This window comes from Rosa chinensis, chromosome 2 (genome assembly GCF_002994745.2).
Source record: "Rosa chinensis cultivar Old Blush chromosome 2, RchiOBHm-V2, whole genome shotgun sequence".
Taxonomy (NCBI): Eukaryota; Viridiplantae; Streptophyta; class Magnoliopsida; order Rosales; family Rosaceae; genus Rosa; species Rosa chinensis.
In genome coordinates, this window is record NC_037089.1 from 11,884,061 (window position 1) to 11,901,739 (window position 17,679).

A 17,679-nucleotide genomic window follows, 5' to 3' on the forward strand; every position below is an offset into this window, starting at 1 on the left:
GACTATTATTTATGAGTTCAAATGTTCAATTTACGTGACAGGAGACTAGTACTCGTCCTTTCTCTATTCTGGTACAACCTTCCTCAATCCTCACCACACTTCCAAACTCACACATCATTACGTCCACAGTTGGCACATTGATGGTGTCACGTTCTCTCCCCCGATCACATCACCCATCTTCTCTCAGATTATATCAGGGCCCAAAGATGCTCTGTGGACGGCAAGGCGGGTTTCAAGCTCGAGGGGAGGGGAGGGGAGCAGAGCCAAGCCAAGAGTCCAACGCCACTACCATTATATCATCCAAAACCAAGAAAAAGCAAGCAACAATTTAACTAAAAACCCACATGGGTCCCGCCTCCGATATGCCACTGGTGGGTGAGAGTCCCCCAAGGGCCTCCATCGAATAGCAACCCCACTGGCTTTTCAAATTTGTGGCCATCGAGTCCTGAGCTCAACACTAGGAGAGCAAACAAAGTTGACAAAAACCATCCATTTGTATATAATTTTTTCATGAATCACCACGTCTTCTTCCTCTGGCTATTAACAAATTCCACACCGAATATATATTAATTTATTATTCTTCGGCCCTTCTGGAATCTCCCCAACCAAAACCAACCCAAACCCACTTTTCTTTATCCCCCCCCCAGCCTAATCCGTTGTTAGTCTTTCCACATCATTATTAGCTCCACCACTGACCAACCAAAGCCACAGTGAGTCTTTCCTGATTTGGGTCTTTCTGGGTTTTTGGATCTAACTTTAAAAGATTCTGGCTTTGGATTGGATGTGAGGGCTGGCTGGCTTATAATCTGTTGGGGTTTTGCGTAGAAATATGAGACTAGTGGAAATCACTACTACTAATTATGCGAACACTTTGTGACGCTTGTGAAAGCGCAGCCGCGATCGTTTTCTGTGCTGCCGACGAAGCTGCTCTTTGCCGTGCCTGTGATGAAAAAGTATGTTACTTTAAGCTTCTGGGTTTATTCTTCTAAGTTTTTTTTTTTTTTTTTTTGGAGTACCCAATTGGTAGTTTCATATGGTAAGGCCTAGAATCTAGTTTCCGTTTACTTGGTGCAAATTGAACCGTATCTGTTGTTAGTTAGTTGTATACTAATCCTTGATTTGCAGCTACAATTGTTAGTTTCTTTCATATTAGTCAAATATGAGCATATATGCCGTGCTATCAAAACCTAAAAAAGTTCTTTGGAGCAGCTATAGTGCCTCATATCTTTCCCACATTGTATGTCCTTGTTAAGAAACATACTTTCCCAGAAGTTGACTTTTTCTTGGAAATGGTTTAAGTAAATCGTTACATCGCATAGAGTCGTTAAAGGGGTTTTTGCCTAATCTGGAAACTCTTAATAGACTTTTAGAAGCAATGCTTTAATCTGTTGATGGTGTGGCAGGTGCATTTGTGCAATAAGCTTGCTAGCCGACATGTCCGGGTTGGTCTGGCAACTCCCAGTGCAGTTCCCCGCTGTGATATTTGTGAAAATGCACCCGGTATGGAGGCCTATCTTTTGCTACGATCTTCTGATGTTGATTTGTCATTATGTTAGTTATATTTAAGAGAAAAGAAAAAATCACATCACACTTATATTCTGTCTTTGGAAACTACACATGTAGCTTTCTTCTATTGCGAGATAGATGGGAGTTCCCTTTGTTTGCAATGTGATATGGTTGTTCATGTTGGAGGTAAAAGAACACACGGAAGATATCTGGTACTGAGACAAAGAGTTGAGGTGTGTTCATCCTTTTCACCAACAACTTATTTACTTCTTTACTGTTTTAGGCTGCTAGACATTACTTGAAGTTTTACACTATTTTGGTTGCTCTGTAGTTTCCAGGGGATAAACCTAGTAGTAACGGTGAAGACCCAGCATCCCAACCCCCCATTGACCAAGGTGAGACCAGAAGAGTACAACATCAGCAACCAAGAATGACAATTGGAGAGAACCATCAAAATCACAGGGCATCTCCTATTCGTCTAGCAGATGCTAATGATGATGGGCATGTAAAGATGGATAATAAGTTAATTGATTTGAACATGAAGCCTAATCGGATGCATGGACAAGCTTCAAATAAAGAGGTTAGCGTGTTTTCATTACTGAGTACCAGCATTTGAACTTAGGATCTTACTTCTGTTTGATTAATGTAACATGTATTTGAACCTCCCCTAGGAACTTTTTTGCATTCCTAGTAAATGGTATACACAGATCTCAGCAGAGTGAAAATTACCACCTGGAGTGGACTATTAGACATGATCAAGATCATCATTGCTTATTAGTGGCATGACAAAATTGGTTAGTAAGTGCGAGTTTATCTTTCACTTCCAACTGAACTAATGACAAGACCTATTAAACTTGAAATTGAAGGCACCTGAAATAGAGCCATATAAGTTGAGATTTATCTTCTCTGCAGTAGAGAAGAAAAGAGTTCCTATTCATAAATCTCCCTTGCTTCCATTAAATAATTATATAATAGTATCAAGTCCTTGATTCTAATTTTATCAAATCCATCAGCTTTTATCAGAGAAATACCACAGTAATTACTATAGATTAAGATTATTGCCAAAAAGTAACATTAGAATTACAAATGTTACAGCATAATCCAGCACATGTTAAATTCCCCGCTGTCTATTATGTGATTCTTAAAGCTCAAGCTTCTTACTACGGTTCATTATCCTTTTTCGGTATTGATGTTGAACTGAAAGACTGCAGTTCTAGTACATTGTGCATAACTCAACAGAACCATTCAATTTAATCAACTCACCTCTAACGAGAAAAATTTTGACCTTGTTGGCTGTCATATATCAGAGCAATGCATCATTTAACTCTCATGCATACCAGTTTTTATTTCTAAGCAACAAGCATCTGTTGTTCTTAATCAGGACCAATAGTGGCGTATTTGGAAGCATGGTCAGTACCTAATTTCAGTAGTAGCCAGAAGGGCAATTCATCTACACCTTGGCTATCTGCTACTTCATGAGGAACTCGCTCCTTTATCATCCCTTCTCCTGTTAAGTGACCGTTATGGTCATTAAGGGTTAAAAGAGTGTTTACCATTCAGTAGTTTAGTTGTGCAGGATATATCCGGTATAGTTGGTTACTCGGAAAGCATGCAAAACTTGCTCCGAAAGCAAAATACTGTTATTTACTGCAACTGATCTCCATTGTTGAAATCTATGCAAGTGCTTGTATTGTTGTAATTCCACTGCAATTTTAAAATTCTTTCTTCGCTTTTTTAAGTGCCGGTTGAACATGGAGGAAATGGTATACTCTGCGCTTTTCCAAGTAAAACTGTAATCTTATCCGGATCCATGAATATAGGTAAAAAGTAAGCCTTTTTTTTCTTGGGTGGTTTCCAGAGCAAGTCTGTCATAGGTATTTCATGTTCATCATGCATCAAGCACTTCCGGCCAAGAGTGCTACATAGCAGAAGCACATCCTCACAAGTTATCTACTGTAGGTAGATGCTAAAAAAGGTAAAAATGGCGCCAAATCATAATCGATGCACTAAAACGTACAATCTTTGCAGCGAAAATTACACCATCGTAAATTAGTAATAGAAGCGATTATGAAATGTCATTTTTGTTAATAGTTCGGAAAATAAAATGATTAATTCTCGAGAAATCTTAAATTTGGGTGTCATATTTTTGCGGTAATTCTCCTCCAAAGTATCTGATTTTCATTTCTAACACGAGCATGAGTATGAGTCATGCTCTATTGGTTCAATTAATTGGTACTCAGTTGTCTTTTGAATTTAGTTTAAGAGTGAAAAATAATAAACATTTCAAGTATTTTATTATTTTTTCCATCATTATATTCAAATTCAACGACAATTGAGCACGAATTACCAATTAAAATCAACTGACTACTTGAACGGAACTGCGGTCGCAACCCCTTGCTGGGCCTGTCAATTATCCCATTCCTAACCGAAAAAAGCCGGCTCCGGCCCAATAAGGAAAGTTATAAAGCCAAATGTCAGAAGAAGATTGCTCGCTGCTGGCACACGTTTCCATAAGACAGCGTTTGTTATTTTCTGTTGAAACTTGTGCGGTTATACCTTTCCGGCCAATCGGCGATGAAGCTAACTCCGATGACGACGCCGTTTTTTCTCTCCGTCTTCTCAATCATCATACTCTGGACGACGTCGTTTGCGTTCACGCCTCGGACTTTTCTTCAGCTCCAGAGCTCCGCCGTGAGCACCAATTACTTGACCGATAAGGAGCTCTGGTTCACTCAGACTCTCGATCACTTCTCGGCGTACGATCACCGCAAGTTCGAGCAGCGATATTATGAGCTCCTCGACTTTTTCAGACCATCGGACGGTCCGATTTTCCTCAGAATCTGTGGAGAATCGGCCTGCAAAGGAATCTCCAACGATTACTTAACTGTAAGTTTCTGATTATATTGTTCAATTCGTCGTCGGAATAATCTGAAAAGATCGGAAATTATTTAGGATTTGGTGAAATTGTTTTATAGGTTTTGGCTAAGAAGTTTGGCGCGGCTGTGGTCTCGCTCGAGCATCGTTACTATGGTAAGAGCTCTCCGTTTAAATCACACTCGACTGAGAATTTGAAGTACTTATCATCGAAGCAAGCGCTTTTCGATTTGGCTGCTTTTCGTCAGTATTATCAGGCAAGTTTTCATTTCAATTCTTCGATTTTAGTGTTGTTCGAGTTGTAAATTGGATAATTGAGCATGTGATTTAGTGTTTTTAGGGTGTGGTTGTTGTTTAGGAGTCGTTGAATTTGAAGCTGAATAAGACTAAGGGTGAGAATTCGTGGTTTGTATTCGGTGTGTCGTATCCAGGAGCTCTTAGTGCATGGTTTAGACTCAAGTTTCCTCATTTGACATGTGGAAGTCTTGCAAGTTCTGCAGTTGTTGAAGCTGTGTTTAACTACACTGAATTTGACCAGCAGGTGACCACAATCTTAATTGCTTCTTCTTTCTTCGTTTTTTTTTCCCCTTCAAGATAGGAAATTGAAGTAGATTTTACTTGCTTCAACCATGTTGCTATTGGCTTTAATCCTCCCCAAATGCAGATTGGTGAGTCTGCCGGTCCAGAATGTAAAGCTGCATTGCAAGAAACTAATCGTCTTGTTGAACAAAGGCTTGCACCTAATGGAAAAGCAGTGCGGGGTTTGTTTGGTGCAGCCCAGGTGTGATTCTTTATGTCTTCAGTTCACCATTTATAATTTCATAATATACCTTGGAACATTAGTCCAGTTTCAGTGTTTCTTACTGTTTGTTTTTTGGTATACACTTCTCACCATGCATTTTGACCTTTTCTCTGTCTTCAGCTTGATATTGATGGTGATTTTATGTATTTTCTGGCGGATGCTGCTGTTATTGCGGTAAAGTTTGCTTCCTTCTTAGTTTGTCCCTTGATTTCTAATATCTCAAATTATTGAGGATTGCTGATTTGGAAAATTGCAGTTTCAATATGGAAATCCCGACAGACTGTGCTCCCCTCTTGTTCAAGCAAAGACTAATGGAGAGGATTTGGTTGTATGTTTCTCTTCTTCCCAGTCTATTCTCTTCCTTAATCGGGGTTCAGTCGTTCTGTCAGACCCAATTTGTTCTTGGTCTGATGTTTAATTGGGTTGCCCATGTTATTTTTCTCTGGTTGTCCAATGTTCTAAGGGAGATATGATGATATGTTTGCAGGAGGCATATGCCAAATATGTTAAAGAGTATTACCTTGGAAGTTTTGGTGTTGATGTCGAAACATACGATCAGAAACACTTGAAGAACACTGCTGTTACCGAGGGGAGTTCTGATCGTTTGTGGTGGTTCCAAGTTTGTACCGAAGTTGCCTATTTCCAGGTGGCACCTGCAAATGATAGCATCCGGTCTTCAAAAGTTGACACAAAGTATGTGTCAGAATATGGCTTCTAGTATGAAAACCATTTTGCTATTCATGTCTACTTGTAGGGTGTTCAATATGTAGTTCTTCTATACGTTAATGATGGAAAGGTTGTTATTCTTCCAGATACCATTTGGACCTTTGCAAGAATGTCTTTGGAGAGGGCATCTATCCAGAGGTTGATGCGACAAATTTATATTATGGAGGCAAAAGAATAGCAGGTCAAAACATAAACCTTTCTTCCTATCCATGTGTTTCTCTTCCCTATAAGTATTTGTGCCATTATTACTATTATACTATCTTGGCTATGGATGGTCAGGTAACTTGCCCTATTTGCATGTAAAATGTCAATTCTCTGACTCAGTAACACATGCTTGCTCATAAAATGTGCAAACACACTAACACGCATAAATCTTTATATGAGTTCCTTTGCCATTCTCCAAGTTACCAATCAAGCTCCTTATTCAGTTGGTTTTATGATCTTGGATTATGGGGATAGAGACTTCTCTTCTGAAAGATATCATCGAGTTTGTGGTTCTTCTTAAGCCTTCTCTTACTGGATTTTGGCCAAAAAGTAAATTGTCTAAGTTTTATCTGGGAGAAGGTTTAAGAGGTTAAAACCATATACTTCTTTAGATTGATATTCAATCTTTAAGCATCCCATTGTGACAAACTTCACCATGCATCAATGGTTGAAGGATTTCTATTACTAGCTGATGTGGCATTGTTTTTATAGTTTCATAATGTTTATATGAAAGACAGCACCAGTGTTTTTTTTTGTTTTTTGTTTATTTTTTTGGTGCCAGTTAAGGTCAAATGGTTATCATTAGTTCAGAATTTCACATGATATTCTGGAAATTGAATCTGTAGGTTCAAAAATAGTTTTCACAAATGGCTCACAGGATCCTTGGCGTCATGCATCCAAACAGACTTCATCTCCAGATAGTAAGTATTCTACTACTTAAATGAAAAATCGCATAATCAGATTTTATTTGCACTACTAAGAAGAATTTTTAGTGAATGCTCCCATTCTTGATGCATTAATCATTGCATTATTACTGGTTAGTTTGTGCAACAGAGATCTCTGTGGCCAGTCTCATTTCCAGTTTTAAACTTCTATCCTAATGATATTGTGCATCTACTATGCTGTGAAGACTTGAATTCATTTATTACTATTTCTGATTTTTTGTTTCTTAATTAAACTTTCAGTGCCTTCATACATCGTCTCTTGCCATAATTGTGGCCATGGAACTGATTTGAGAGGATGTCCACAGGTTCCTTTAAGCCCCGAAGGTATCTATTATTTGTTTGTCCTTCTTTGTTTACTTTTAATACTCTTTGGTTATGAAAATGTTGATACAATATTATTCATCATTGAGCAGAAGTTTGTGGGTCAATTATGGAAAATGGAATATACTCTATAGTTGATTTTCTGCATGATTATATTCCAAATACCTCCATGTCCAATTTGGGTTATACAGTATATTAAGTTTTCTTCCCTCTTTTCACTGGTAGAAGGATGCATGCAACATGAGGGCAAATTAGATTCATAGTTCTGGTTCTTCTGGCTTGCAGACTTGCAACGAGACGTCAAATCTGTAGTGTTTTTTGTGCATTAAGTGCTTGTCTCCTCTTCAGAATCTTTGGGAAAGAACAAAACAAAACCAAAAGTGCAAGAGCATTGTAGGAAAAACTACCTTGTTGGTGGAATATTAGTTCTTAAATAAGATAATGCACTATTATAAGGTTATCTCTGCAAATTTACTGACATCTATTAGCTTCTCTTGGAAATCATGCCGTTCCAGTTCTGACAATGTTGGATAAGGAAAATATGGAGTAGCTTATTATTATCAACATGAAATTAATTTTAGCAGCCATCAGAAGCTTTCCTTGTTTGAAGGCCATTAAATGCATCTCAAAGCTGGCTACTTTGAACAGAAACCGAACATGATTTTCATGATGGCTGAGCTTGTTGATAACATTTGCGTTCTTAAAGCTACTTTTATATAACTATGACTTTGTTTCAGGTAATGCCGAGAACTGCAGCAACCCTGATGCAGTCCACAAAGTTAGACAACAAATTGTAGAACACATAGACCTGTGGCTGTCTGAATGCCAAGAGACTGGTAGGAGCTACATGTAAATATAATTATGTGGTGTGTAAGATGGCTCTGTAACTAATCTTACCTCACTTTTTACCTTCTGAACAGATGTTTGATTACTAATCTATGAAGGATATGGTAAGTTGTCTCATGTACATAAAAAAAATCATACCTGTACTTCTTGGTATACACGTTTTTCTCTCTCCCTTTTAAATTCTTTTGATTTGCTACTTGATGGTGCAAATTCCATGCAAGTGTGAATGTTTGATTAGGAATTTAGACTTTCTGACGAGATAGACATGGGCATGTTGTAGCTTCCCTTATTCATGAATAAGTTCTAGACCCCTTGCTGTCTTCAGTCTTTTCACAGTTTGAGTTGAAAACTCAAAAGCATGCTCTGAAAACCAAAGCCATGTATATTATTTGTGATGCTGATTACATATATGCATGATGCTTTATTCAATCAAATAAGTCAAAGCCATCATAGAGTGGTAAATAGTCATCCGGAAATGGCTCTTGATCTTCAGTTTTGTCAGCCCCTTCTACCTTCACTTTATCATTCTCGACCTTCTTTTTCTTGAGGAAATTGACAAGCCCTTTGAGAGAGTACCATTAGCATCATCACTTTTCATGAGCTCCTCAGCAACCTCTGCAGGGGTGACCTCAGTGCTCTCTATCAGCCCTTTAACTTCTTTGCAGAGGTGATGAGGGTTGCTTTCATGAATGCCTAGGTAGTTGGAGTCTAAGATGTCGAATCCTTTTGCAGTGCAATAAGACATGTGAATGTGCACATCCATGCGACCCGGACGCAGCAGTGCAGGGTCTAACCGATCCTTGTGGTTGGTTGTGAAAACTATAATTCTTTCGTCCCCGCAGCTTGACCACAGACCATCTATGAAGTTCAGTAGGCCTGATAGTGTCAACTACAATTATTGTAAAACCATGTCATTCTCAATTTGTCAGTCAATATAATACCTACATAAAATAAGACGAAGAAAACAGAAAGGAGAAGAGTACTGACCCTGTTGTTATGAGAACGTGGATCCGGTTCACGTCCCCTGTTCTGCACTTTGGCGCAGCAATCAATATCCTCAATCACCATAATAGAACGATTTGTAGCAGAAAGCAATACCCTCCTCAAATCACAATTACTGTGAACGCCTGAAAGCTCCAAATCATAAACATCAAACTTGAGATAGTTAGCCATGGCTGCAATCAAGCTCGATTTACCTGTACCAGGTGGACCATACAACAAATACCCTCTCTTCCAAGCCTTACCAACCCTTTTGTAAAACTCCCTCCTCCTCACAAACCTATCCAAATCATCAATAACCATTCTTTTAAGCTCTGGATCCATCGCCATTGTTCCAAAATTAGATGGATGCTCCATCTTTATGGAACCCCAACCACTTGAACCCCTGTTATCGTTCTCATCATCACCCAGACCCCGGGTGTAAAGCCTAACAACCTTTTCCTCTTCTTGAATGGCTTTAGCTCGAGCAAAAACGTAGGGCAAGTAAGAGTCCATCACCGTGTCCTTGTGTTTCTTGTCAAACACTAGCTCAAACCAACGCTTACTGTCATTAGCAGAGTGGTACTCGTCCTTCTGTTTTTTCTCAGGCTCGGTGAAGCGCCACTTCAATTTGATATCATTGTCAATAGTGTCGGTGATTTCTTCGCCTTTGTCCATGGCAATGCTAATGTTCTTTTTCCTGGGTGTTTTGCTGATCTTGAGGCGTTCAGTGAAAGGATTGATCTTTGTTTGGAGGTAAACTTCCGCAGCATCATAGACTTGGTTTCGTGTCATACCACAGCACTCTTAAACAATCAAAGTGAGGTTCGAGGAGGGAGTGGTAAAAAAGTGACTGAAGACTGAGTATATGTATGAGCGAAACTGGTGGGGAATGAGTTGGTCTGTAATGGAGCGGACCAACATCATTGATGCAGCAAAGGAGGCATAGGCTGAGAACAATGTGGATGCTGTGGTTTGCATATCTTTGGGATTGAGAGTAAACATTGTGTTATTGACTTGAGTCTTTGGAGAAATTTTGAGTTGGGAGTTGAAGGATATGATGGGGTATTTTATAATGAGCTGAAGGAGTGATAGGATTTGGGCAACAAGGAAATGATTCTGTGAGTTGCTTCCTCTCCAAGTAATTTTTCTATTTTCTGAAGGTTCCATTCATCTTGAACTAAAAAGTCAAACATGAGTATTATGTTAAGTATAAAGAATGAATAGTTGGCAAATGTGGATCTGTCTGGATTTAAATAATTCTTAACCACTCAATTACTCTAGTGCTCTTCAATTATTAGAAATTTTTGCCAAACCAATTAAGTTTCAGGTAGCTGTATTTAGATTTGACTTGAACTAGGTTGAGCTTAAATAGTTAGTTAGTTTGGTCTGAAACTCTGAATATTTGCTTCTGTTTTTATAAGTTTGAGAAGTTCAAGTATGGAGCTCTAGCTTAATGTCAGCTTAGACTTGGTTATCATTTCTGACAAGCAAAGTCTCACTTTAATCGAGCTTGAGTATCAAGAGTTTCCGAGCTTGATGACAAACAATAAAAACTATGGAAGATTTTTTTTTTTTTTTTTTTTGTTGAGAATAACTATGAAAGTTTCTTAGTATCATCAAGTTTCAAAATTTTCGTTCTAGCCGATTTGGGATTATATACAATTTAGTGATTTTCTGCATGATTGTATTGTGAAAACCTCTGTCCAATTTGGGTTTATATATACAGTATATTAAATTTCTTCCATGTTTTCACTGGTAGAAGCATGCATACGGTATAGTTTTGGTTCTTCTGGTTTGCAGACTTGCAATAGGATATCAAATGTATAGCGTTTGCTTTGCATCAAATCTGTCTGATGTCTATGGTTCTGTTACTTCTGACAAAAAAAAAAAAAAAAAGGTTCTGTTACTATGCCATGTGTGAGAAGGTAGATTAACCACCAACTAATTAATCTTACCTCACTTTTTACTAGGGCTGGGATTTTAGCCCGGAAACCCGAAACCCGACCCGGAACCGGCCCGGGACCGGCCCGAACGGTCCGGGCTTTAAAATATTTTTTACCTGTTTTTCAAGGCCCGGCCCGAAATAAATATAAAACGGTCCGGGCCCGGGCCTAAGAAATCCAAATAAAAAAAGCCCGAAGATTTGTGCATTTGACACATGTTTGTATATTATTGGTAATAATATATAAGCTTACAATAGGTGTGCCACAGGAGATTACGAACCCAACTAAAAACCTAACCCTAAGTCCCTGGCCGCTCACTGCCTCTCTCTCTCTCTCTCAATTCACTCTCTTTACTCTTTAGCAACTCAGCAGCCACAGACCCGCAGTCTCTCATCTCTCTCTCTCTTGGAGTCTCAGCCACCATTTTCGCTGAACCGCCGATACTTCGACTCTCTCTCTCTCTCTCTCTCATCTCTTCGACAATCGACACTTTGGCTCTCTCTCTCATAGTCTCGGCCAGTCGACCACCATTTTGGGCTTTTTGCTCAACCGTTGCCGACCCACCTTGTCGTCGTTCGAAGTTCTACCTCCACTTTGCTTCGAGTCTTCACCAGTACGATCTCTCCGACCCACTGTAAGTAAAACCTTCTCTTTATAGTTTATACTTTATAGTTTATACTTCATCAGTTCATTGTTGGGATGTTGGTCTCCGACCCATCGGCGGTTCCAAACCACCTCTGTTTTGATTCTTTTTTCTTTTCCTCAGCTTCAGTCAATCACGTTGTCGCATAGTCTCATTATCTCATACTCTAAATATGACCACTGATGATGATTTGACAATGGAGAAATAAATTGTTCCAAACTTCCAGCTTCTGAAAAAGAAAGAAAAGAAGAAATTACCCAGCCTCCAACTTCACCGAATATCAAGAGAAAGAGGGCAGAGAAGGAAAAAGTGAAGCCACTGAAGATTTTAAATTTATTTGGGAGTTGGGACTGTTTGATTATGAACTTGTTTATCTGGAACTTGGAAGATTTGATTATTTGAATCTCGAATTTGTTCTGTTGGAATGTGGATCTTGTTCAGTTGGACTTCAACTGTTAGAATGTGAAAAACTGGAAGTCTGGAACTTGTTTTGTTGTTCATTTGGTTTCATTTTAATGATTTTATGATTTTTATCAGTGGAGCTGTTGTTATTTTTTTCTTCCCCCCTAATCAGGTTTTTAGGCCCGAAAGCCCGGAAAACCCGGCCCGTAAAAATCGGTCCGGGCCCAACTCGGTCCCAAAAATAAAAAATCATTAATTGAGCCCGACCCGCAAAAAAAAATAACAACCCGGGCCCATCAAATTTTACACGGGCTCGACCCGATCCCAGCCCTACTTTTTACCTTCTAATTCTGGATCAGCGGGGAAAGAATGGATTGTAGCATTACATAGTGTGAATCGGTCTGCATTGAAATAATTCTGAATCACTCAATTAACCCAATGATCTTCAATTACTTTAAAAACCCATTATTTGAACCATTCCTTTGGCAAACCGAGTTTCAGCTGTATTTTAGGTTCAGCTTATTTTTGACAAATTTTATTGATAAAAGTCGAGAATGATATTCTATTGATAATAATTGTGTTAGTTTGGTTTGAATATTTGTTTTTGTTTGTATAATTTTGAGATTGGCGTTTTTGTTTGGTTGAAGAGTTCAAGTGTTAGCTTAGACTTTGGTTCTCAGTTATGACAAACAATAAAAACAGTGAACATACTAGCTAACACTTAAATAAGAATCTCAACTAAATTATCAGTGTTCTAATCTAGCTGAAGCTTCAGATTGAACCAAAAAAAAAAAGTAGTTACCTAATCAAGAGTTTTTTCAACTCTCAGGATAGACAACTCAATTTGTATGTTATGCGATCAAATCTACCAATTTTCGGAAATTTCAGATGCATTATAATCTGTTTTCTGCCTCTTTGCTTTCCCAACCTCTTCATCCTCTATCTTGTTGGTCTCGAGCCTCTTACGCTTGAGACAATTGACAAGTCCTTCAAGAGCAGCATCGGCTTCATCACCATCACCCCCACCCCTCATAAGCTCCTCACAAACCTCTGCAGGGGTGATGTTAGTGCTTTCCACCAATGCTTCAATTTCTCCACACAGGCGATGTTCGCTGGTGTCCTGAATGCCGAGGTAGTTTGAAGCCAAGGTCTTGAACCCTTTTGGGGTGCAATACGACATGTGAATGTGCATGTCCATTCGACCAGGCCTCAACAATGCAGGGTCTAGCCGCTCCTTGTGGTTGGTGGTAAACACAATAATCCTCTCATCACCACAACTTGACCACAGACCATCGACGACATTCAGTAGACCCGAGAGTGTAAACTCAAATTATCATAACACCATGTCAGGTTCTTAATGCCTATAAAAGAATTACAATAAGATAAAATATAACTATGAAACTATCCATAATATACAATAACTTTTTGGAAAATACTCTCATGCGAAGTATTATTATTTGCATACATTCTGCAGTTTCATAATTCGAATCACTCATCTCTAAAAACAAACCATAAAACAAAAGAAATGTACTGACCTTGGCTTCGGAAACCATAAACTTCTTCTCTGCTGATTCCCGGTTTATGGATCCCTTGCTGCAATCAATATCCTCAAACACCACAATAGAACGATTTGTAGTAGACATCAAGGCCTTCCTCAACTTATCATTGCTGGAAATACTAGTAAGTTCCAAGTCATAGATATTAAAATGGAGATGATTAGCCATGGCCGCAACCAAGCTAGACTTTCCAGTACCGGGTGGACCATACAACAAGTAACCTCTCTTCCAAGCCTTACCAACTCTCTTGTAGAACTCCCTCCTCTTCACAAACTTGTCCAAATCCTCTATGATCATCCTCTTCAGCTCCGGCTCCATTGCCATTGTCTCAAAAGTAGCCGGGTGCTCAAGATCGATGCAACTCCATTTGCCCGAAGAAGGTGCAAAGTCATCATCGTCATCAGAACCATGAGAGCGTCCACGAGAAATTTTGAAGACCGAGGAACGTTTACTATTGTAACTATAAAGCTTCAGAGTCTTTTCTGCATCTTTGATAGCCTTGGCCCGAGCCAACACATAGGGGATGTACGAGTTTATAACTTTGTCTTTGTGTTTCCTGTGGAATGTTAGCTCCATGCGGCTCTTATAGACGCTACTGTAGTAACCATCGTTTTCTTTAGGGAAGATCATCCGCCACTTCACGTTAATGTCTTCGAAAGTGTCAGTGATTTCTTGGTTGGTGGTAACACCAAGGATGGGGACCTTTTGTTTTGGTGCTTTGCTAATTCGAAAGATTTGGGTTTTCGGGTTGATCTTGGTCGCAAGATAGACCTCAGCAGAATCATAGATTTCGTCCGAGTAGTCTTCATCGCTAGAGTTGTCGATGAGGAGCGTTATGTGATTGGCTTGAGGGTCCAAGAGGTAGCTGAGGCTTGATTTTAAGTACGAGTATACGTATGAGTTAAACTCGTAAGGGAGGAAATTGGTGTTCATGGATTGGAGCATAAACATGTAACCAGCAAAGGGGGCATAGGCCGAGAAAAAGGAGGATATAGCTGTGGGCATTATATCTTTGAAATTGGAATTGCTGTGGTCATCATAATATTGCTCCTCCATCCTCTAATTTTCTGAAGTGTTTAGAGAGCCTTCTGTACGTGCTAAAAGGGTGATGCGTCTTATATATCATAAATATATACGACGATCTTGTTGCCATAGGGTTTTCTTGGCGTTCAAGTAAGTGGATTTTATTTCCTAATCCATATAGGGAATCCACTGTTACGGGCTTTATTTAAAGTGAGTCTGTCACCGGTTTTTTTTTTTTTTTTGGCAAAGAGTATTTGGGAGGGGGGAGGCAGGTCCCTCTGCCCAGAAACATTATGATCGACCGTTACTCTGATTATGCGAGGCAGGCCTCGGCAGGAGCCCAACTAACATTTGAGCCCCGAGCTGTCACCGTTTTCTTTGATCAGTGAGTTTTAGGAGGTTCAGTCGTCCGGTCACCGATCCAACAGTGGCGCAGTTTACTTTCTGACTATAATAAAATAATTAACACTTGGAGAACTGGGGGATGAATAGTTACCAGTACTCTCTCTTCTTGTTTCTCTTAACGGTAGAGAAGACCGTGATTTTGGTGCTCTTATTTCTTCGATCTTTGCAATACTCCTTACCTTGGTTTTTGGAATCTACGGAACGGTTTCAACAATCTTCACTCAAGAAGACGTGCCTGCCTTAAGAGACATGGTAGATTCTTTCGAATGAACAACAATGCTACTTCATAAATTGCTAGTTCAGGGCTATATATCGTTTTACTTCAATTGTTCCAAGTCTAATGTTCTGTCAATTTCGGAGTACAAGTCGGTTTATTCTGATCTGAACATCTTGATTCTTTATGTCTCCACTTCAATTCTAAACATTAATTACTACCTGTATAATTATAATTATAATTCTAGTTCAAGAATAAGTACTGGTATTTGACTATTTGTTACCTAGGTTGAAACAAAAATCTCTCTCTTTGGAATTAAAACAATGATCGATCTAAACATATAAATATCTATTTATCAATGTAAAGTGTTCCAGTCAAGCAACTGATCGAGCTTGAGCTTCAACAAAAACTAAAACAAATACAACCTATTCAATAGCTTTACAAAGACACCTCAAACTAGTACCCAAAAAACAATTCCAACTCAATCCGTATCTTATGCTATCAATTCTACCAATTCTCGGAAATTTCAGACGCATTGTTATCTGTTTTCTGCCTCTTTGCTTTCCCTATTTCTTCTTCCTCTATTTTTTTTTGGTCTCGAGCCTCTTGTAGAATCGCTGTAAATCTGTATGTAATTAGGATTTTATTTAATTAGAATATCCTGTAATTATGGAAAGATTGTTTCCTATTAGAGTTAGACTACTCCTTTGTATTTGTATATATATATCCCCATTGTGAGATGAATTGAATCATCGAATTAAACCTAAATTGAAGTATTCTTTTCTACTTTGTATCAGAGCAGGTTCAATCCTTTGAACTTGCGCTGCATCCTTTGAATCCTGAACCCTGAATCCCGAAGAATACCACAAACCGCTGCGTACCACCACCGTTGAAATCAAACCATCTTGAATTTCAAACCACCATCACCCTACCTTTTTTTTTCCAAAACATTCATATCCATCTTGAAACCCTTGAAAATCCAATCTTGCGAAAATCATGAATTTCTCAATGATGCAATCAGAGAAACAGGCTATGGGGCATTCGGTAACTACCAAATTTTCTGTTATGGCCCAACGCAAACAGGGTCCTCCTCCAGGCTTCTCAGGACCTTCTCCACACCGTCCTCTAGGTAAACCAAATCCATATGCAAACAAAAGGTGCATTATCTGTGGGGAATAGCAAGGAACGGTGCTATGAAGTGATTGGTTACCCTGATTGGTGGGACTTCACCAAGAAACCGCGAAAGAATCTGGGCAAGGCCGCTGTTGCTACTAAAGAGGAAATTTACCTAGACAATGCCTCCGCTAATGTAGCGCAGTCAGGTATGAAGGGTAAGGTTACTTTTAATAGTACATGGATAATTGATACAGGTGCATCTGACCATATGACCAATGACCCAAGTCTTGTGGAAAACCTTAGACTTTCCCCTCAAGACGTTGTCTCTACTGCTGATGGTACTCCAACTCCGGTCACCGGAGAAGGTTCTATTGCTTTATCTGACACCTTAACCCTTGAATCTGTCTTAGTTGTTCCATCACTAGCTTATAATCTCCTGTCTGTTGGTCAAGTTATTTTAGCTCTTGCATGTATTGTGACCTTCTATCCGTCTTTCTGTGTGTTTCAGGACATTCTGACTCGACGGATTCTTGGTTATGGTGTTAGAAGGGGGAAATTATACTATCTGGATCTGACAGAGACTGGAAAGAAACAGAAGTATCTTTTGGGACAAGCTAACCAGATCAACGGGGTAGAGAATGCGAAGGAAGCTGTATGGTTATGGCATCGCCGTTTAGGTCATCTATCCTTTCGTTATCTTAAGAAGCTGCAACCTTAATTGTTTTCAGTTGTTAGTGATTTGGATTTCCACTGTGACATCTGTGAACTGGCCAAGAGTCACCGTATTTCATATTCACCAAGTCTTAATAAAAGTCCTGTTCTTTTTATGAAGATTCACTCCGATGTCTGGGGTCCTGCGAAAATTCCTTCTCTTTCTGGAGCTCGGTATTTTGTAACATTTATTGATGATTGCACTCGCATGACATGGGTGTCATTACTGAAGAATAAGAGTGATGTATTTGGAATGTTTACCGAATTTCACAAAATGGTGGCAACTCAGTATCAACAATCCATCAGAGTGTTTCAATCTGACAATGGTGGAGAGTTTGTGAATGACCCTATGATTGAGTTTTGCCGGTCACATGGAATTCGTCATCAAACCTCCAATTCTTATACTCCTCAACAGAATGGTTTAGCAGAACGGAAGAACAGGTAGTTGATGGAAGTTGTTCGTGCTTCCTTGTTTGGCATGAATGTACCTTGGTCCTATTGGGGCGAAGCAGTGAAATCAGCAGCATATCTTATCAACCGTACTCCTTCCCGGGTGATTGAGTTTCAGAATCCTCATCAAAAGCTTCATACACTTTTGACCATCTCTTCTATGCCTAATTTGGAGCCCCGGGTGTTTGGGTGCACAACTTATGTTCATATTCCCAAGCCTCAACGTAGCAA

At 39.3% G+C, this 17,679-nt stretch overlaps 3 protein-coding genes and 1 pseudogene across 5 annotated transcripts; 2 read left to right on the forward strand and 2 right to left on the reverse strand.

Annotated features, from left to right (window-relative positions):
- The first annotated feature begins 472 nt into the window (after nt 1–472).
- Nucleotides 473–3,244, forward strand: LOC112187553 (B-box zinc finger protein 19). 2 transcript variants are annotated; one of them, XR_005805406.1, is made up of 6 exons: nt 473–953; nt 1,404–1,500; nt 1,624–1,739; nt 1,838–2,086; nt 2,178–2,300; nt 2,888–3,244. XR_005805406.1 is itself a non-coding variant. In XM_024326400.2 (5 exons), exons 1-5 carry the CDS (start codon nt 861–863, stop codon nt 2,894–2,896), a joined length of 564 nt encoding a protein of 187 aa, XP_024182168.1. In that variant the 5' UTR covers nt 493–860; the 3' UTR covers nt 2,897–3,244. The 2 variants fall into 2 exon arrangements, 1 of the variants encoding a protein (XP_024182168.1); XM_024326400.2 differs by lacking the exon at nt 2,178–2,300 and having other exon boundaries at nt 493–953.
- A 742-nt stretch (nt 3,245–3,986) lies between these two features.
- LOC112187637 (probable serine protease EDA2) lies at nt 3,987–8,312 on the forward strand. Of its 2 annotated transcripts, XM_024326514.2 has the most exons (12): nt 3,987–4,392; nt 4,482–4,637; nt 4,739–4,921; nt 5,045–5,161; nt 5,303–5,356; nt 5,439–5,510; nt 5,670–5,875; nt 5,995–6,089; nt 6,739–6,813; nt 7,078–7,161; nt 7,896–7,994; nt 8,079–8,312. In XM_024326514.2, exons 1-12 carry the CDS (start codon nt 4,081–4,083, stop codon nt 8,084–8,086), a joined length of 1,461 nt encoding a protein of 486 aa, XP_024182282.1. In that variant the 5' UTR covers nt 3,987–4,080; the 3' UTR covers nt 8,087–8,312. The 2 variants fall into 2 exon arrangements, with proteins under 2 accessions (XP_024182282.1, XP_024182281.1); XM_024326513.2 differs by having other exon boundaries at nt 7,896–8,159.
- On the reverse strand, nt 7,856–10,037 carry LOC112187636 (annotated as a pseudogene).
- A 2,801-nt stretch (nt 10,038–12,838) lies between these two features.
- LOC112183697 (AAA-ATPase At2g18193) lies at nt 12,839–14,585 on the reverse strand. The gene is made up of 3 exons (XM_040513255.1): nt 13,975–14,585; nt 13,509–13,896; nt 12,839–13,297 (listed from the first exon to the last, which is right to left on the reverse strand). Exons 1-3 carry the CDS (start codon nt 14,583–14,585, stop codon nt 12,839–12,841), a joined length of 1,458 nt encoding a protein of 485 aa, XP_040369189.1.
- Between the last annotated feature and the right edge of the window lie 3,094 nt (nt 14,586–17,679).